The sequence below is a fragment of the Zingiber officinale genome, chromosome 7A (assembly GCF_018446385.1).
Source record: "Zingiber officinale cultivar Zhangliang chromosome 7A, Zo_v1.1, whole genome shotgun sequence".
Taxonomy (NCBI): domain Eukaryota; kingdom Viridiplantae; phylum Streptophyta; class Magnoliopsida; order Zingiberales; family Zingiberaceae; genus Zingiber; species Zingiber officinale.
In genome coordinates this window covers 129,881,526-129,885,770 of record NC_055998.1, presented here as the reverse complement: position 1 = coordinate 129,885,770, position 4,245 = coordinate 129,881,526, and the positions used below count along the sequence as shown (strand labels likewise).

Sequence of the window (4,245 nt, the reverse complement as noted above, 5' to 3'; positions counted from 1 at the left end):
TTTGAATTTTAATAATTTTGATTAAGGTTTTGATAAAACAATTAAAAGTAATTTTTATTAAATTAATCAATTTTAATTAATTTATAGTAATTTTAATAATATGTGAATAATTTTAATTAATATCATAATAATTTTAACTAAGTGTCTTTTCAAAGTAAAAAAATGATAATTCAGTCCACGAAGTTTTCACTACATAGAATCCTAAAAAAAATTTATTATGCATCGTCTTACTTTATATCTTATAAGAGACTGTTTCAAAGTAAAATTTCAATGGAGTCTTTTCAAAGTAAAAAATATTAAAATATTTTTTTAAATTCACACACGCTGATGATAATAAAACATACCTTTATACTTTATAATTTTAAACTTTTTTCCCTATCGAAATGATAAATCCTTTTTAATTTAAAATGATATATATTTTTCTTTTTTTAGTAAAAACATTTGAAAACCCGTTCTGAAAATTTTCCATACTTATTAATTGACGCAGTAATACAAGGCCACGTGACTCTTCTCATGTTCCACTCCGGCCACCGGAAAACAACCTCACGGCCGGCGGCGTCACGGCATGAAGTAACGGCCGCCACACTGGCACCGCCACACCTCCGGGTAGTACTCCGCCGCCTCCTCTATCTCTGCGGCTGCCGCCGGAGGCACCCGCACGCGCAAGGGCCGGCACGGCGCGCACCCGTCGCACTTGTCCACACACCTCGGCGGATGCGACCCCGGCTCCATCAGCTTCCTCCTCAACCGCTTCCCCTCCTCTGCCACCTCCGCCTCCGCACTTATTAGCTCCTCCCGCTGCGACGGCGTCCTCCCACTTCCTGCACGAAACAAACAGAGTAATCGATTGTGAAATTATCAAAAGACTCCTTAAAATTTATCATCCTTCTCAATGAGCCACTGAAGTTTTATTAACATCAAACCATCCCTAATGTTTCCACGTAATGTACTGTCAAAAACCCCTCCCTACAAAATTAAAATATACTAAATCATAGGTGCCATTTTGAAACTTACCACAACCGGAGGAACAGAGATCCGAACAACCTCTGCAAGCAAACGCAAGGAAGCAACAGAGGAAAGACAGCCAGAGACAGGAACAGAGCGTGAGCCCTCCCTTGGGCCTCCATTCTCTCCTGCCTCTCATATCTCTCGGAAACTGGTCCGAAAAAGAGCTTGGATCTCTTCTCTTCTAAGTCGGAGCGCAGCAGTCCATCGCATTAAATTTGGCTCCCAAGCTTTGCCGCTCCATGCAAAAGTCGGCCTCGAATGCTATGTTTAGACGGAGCAGTAGAATTACTGCGCGAGGTTTGAGCTTTTTTCATGAGCCAAATTTAGGGAAACAATGACGTCGCGATGGCAGTGGTTCCAGCTCAGTGTCTCGCCAACGCTTCTGCATGGAGGGCGATCTCGGCCTTGACATTGGAGTCAGGGAGTGGCATGGCACATGCGAGGAATTGGTGGCGTGGGAGATGGAGGAATAAAGGCGAAAAGGAAGGTAGTGAGTTGTTCCATAGTGGCTTTTGCCATGGCGGCAAGGGGACAGTGGGGGCGACTCTGCTGCAGGGCCACTGCTCAAATGTAGAAATGAAACAGCAAGCTACGTTAACCGCGGTCAGGGCTGGCCTAAGCATAGACCACATGGAATTTTCGCCAACGATCAATCCATCAAAGGTGGTTTCCATTGGGCTGGGGGCCTTCGGTGCAATAAGTAATCAAATTTAGTCGAATCAGACTTAAAATCATGAGCTTGGTCCGTTTAGTATTTGATTTTTTTTCATTGATGATATGGTTCACTAGTTTGTTTGTTATTTTTAAAAGTTTTTTATTTATTTATTTATCTTATCGATGAGAGTTTTATTGATAACATGTTATGAATAATAATGAGTTTAATATCCTATTCAAATTCATTTATTCTGGTCGATATTTGAAAGTTTGATTCATTAACTGTTAAAAAAAATAATAATGTGTTTCATTGTCCAGAGAGTTATTATCTTAATTCTAAAGGAATGTCGTCCAATCACTTGAAAACTGGAGTCCTGGGCTAAAGGGATATGGCCTTCATCGGCTTTTTAAAAGGTTTTAGGCTAGAGCCCAAATTAAATGGGGAAGACCATTCTCTCATAGTTTGGTATTGATAAAAATCTTCTCACCATAATTCATACAAATCAAAGATATAATTTTCTTTTATGGTATTTTTGGTAGTTCAATGATAACAATAACTAACAGATCTAACATTTTAGTCTCGATGCATAGAATTTTTTCTTCCAATAAAACATGATTCTAAAAATATTAGTTATCTAGATGAATCTCTATAAGCATTTTCTATTTTATCCTAATAGTTAATGAAAAATTTCTATGGAAACAAGTCAGTCATCTCTAAAATTAGTCTCCATGTGTAGACATGGTGCATTTCCTGATTACCTTGATAATCATTGAAATTTTTTTTAAGAATTGGATGAGCCATCTTCAAGAATAGTCAATTTAAAAAGTTAAATATCTAGATTTTCCCAAAAAAGTATAACTAGCTCCCACTAGTAGATGGGGTTGGTACTTGCATGATCATTTATTATAATAGATCTTGGAGTCAATTTATAGCGGATATAAAATATTTTATTGGGTATCTAATCTTATACAAAGAGTCATTATGTTAGGACAAAATGCCCTCTTCATGATTTACCTATTTATTTTGTATTATGAGATTGATGAAATGAACAATATCACATTTTTCGCTCTAAAAGATATAACTAAAATTAAAAATGCTATTTTCCTTCCAATAATTTTAAAACAAAAATCAGAGCAATCCCTTATTACAATTTTATTTTTTAAAAGAATGTATATTAAAACAACACTCCATTATATTTTAAGTACAGACTACAATACATTAAAATAAATCAATTTTAATTTGATAACAAAATATTATACACGTAGGATTTTTATATCAACTTAGTTAAAAAAAATATTAAATGATTTTGATAAGTTAAAATTATTTTAAGTATTTTCTATAATATTTTAAAGTAAGTTGAATTAAAAGAAAATTAATTTGAGATGAAAAATATGATAAAATTCTATTTTAATATATATATACACATAAATCCTCTCCAATCCATATTCACATCATAAATGTTACGGGACCCATCTTGAATAGTGGGCCCTCAATAATTTAAATAGAACATCGAAATAGAAACAATTGAATTTAATAAGACGTGGAAAGGTACAAAATAAAAGACATGACTAATAAAGTGGCTCCTTAATTCAGGGAATTGAGCACGCTACCGGCAAGACACAAGGGACACTCCGAACTTGACTTTTTTGGGAAACAAGAAACAACACTCAGATCACACGGCCCCCTTCTTCTACTTGCCAATAACTACTTTTGGAAGTACAAAATATTCATAAAATTAACTTAATTAACAATGTTTTAGAAATATGAACTCTACTTATGCCTTAATTGTGCACATTAAATTACAATCCAATCTAAATTTATCATAATCTTTACAATTAATTCATGTCTAATATTTTTTTACTTAAATTGGTCAAAATCTAATTCAACCGTAGCAGGTTGGGTTATGACCCCGATATGATTGATCGAATCATAATGTTGAAACAACAACCACCATCGCACCTAGCTTTAGCTTAAAGGGGGCCCTCCTAATTAATTAATTAATTAATCATTAGCGCAAATGACTTGTAATTAGAGAATGCCCCTACAAGACCTAAATATTCGATACTATCGCAATTTAAACAGGAACGCAGCTCCACCTACACCTGCAGTACTGACCTAAGCACAATAATGGAGATTCAATTTGTTAATTCTTTTTTTTTTAAAAAAAAAGAGTAAATTAGTAGATAATTATAAATTAATTAAGACACCTGTGATCCAGCACACGAGAGGAAGATCCAACTACGATCACACGCCTAATCCCTAATTAAATTTTGTATTCACCCCTATTATGATCTTGACTCGACTATAGACCATGAGCCGAAGTGGAAGCTATGAGGGTTAGATTCCTGATCAATAGGTCCATAAAACACTAAAGGAAATGAGATCCGAATCGAACCAAACTAGCTAGTTATAAAGTCATTATCCTTAAAAAATTAAATAAAACTTTAGCCAAACTTAGTAGTTAACGATATATTGCTGCTAATGAAGGCTAAGACTCACTTAATTTGTCCTCTATTACCAAATTAGTTTATAATTATCAGTAGATTATATTATTAGCCACCAAGTTTCGCCCCTTAAATACA

General features: G+C 34.8%; 1 protein-coding gene across 1 annotated transcript; it reads right to left on the bottom strand.

Moving 5' to 3' along the window:
* Positions 1 to 515: 515 nt before the first annotated feature.
* On the bottom strand, positions 516 to 1,452 carry LOC122000499 (EPIDERMAL PATTERNING FACTOR-like protein 5). Its single transcript, XM_042554885.1, has 2 exons — positions 1,015 to 1,452; positions 516 to 821 (listed from the first exon to the last, which is right to left on the bottom strand). Exons 1-2 carry the CDS (start codon positions 1,142 to 1,144, stop codon positions 559 to 561), a joined length of 393 nt encoding a protein of 130 aa, XP_042410819.1. The 5' UTR covers positions 1,145 to 1,452; the 3' UTR covers positions 516 to 558.
* Positions 1,453 to 4,245: the final 2,793 nt, after the last annotated feature.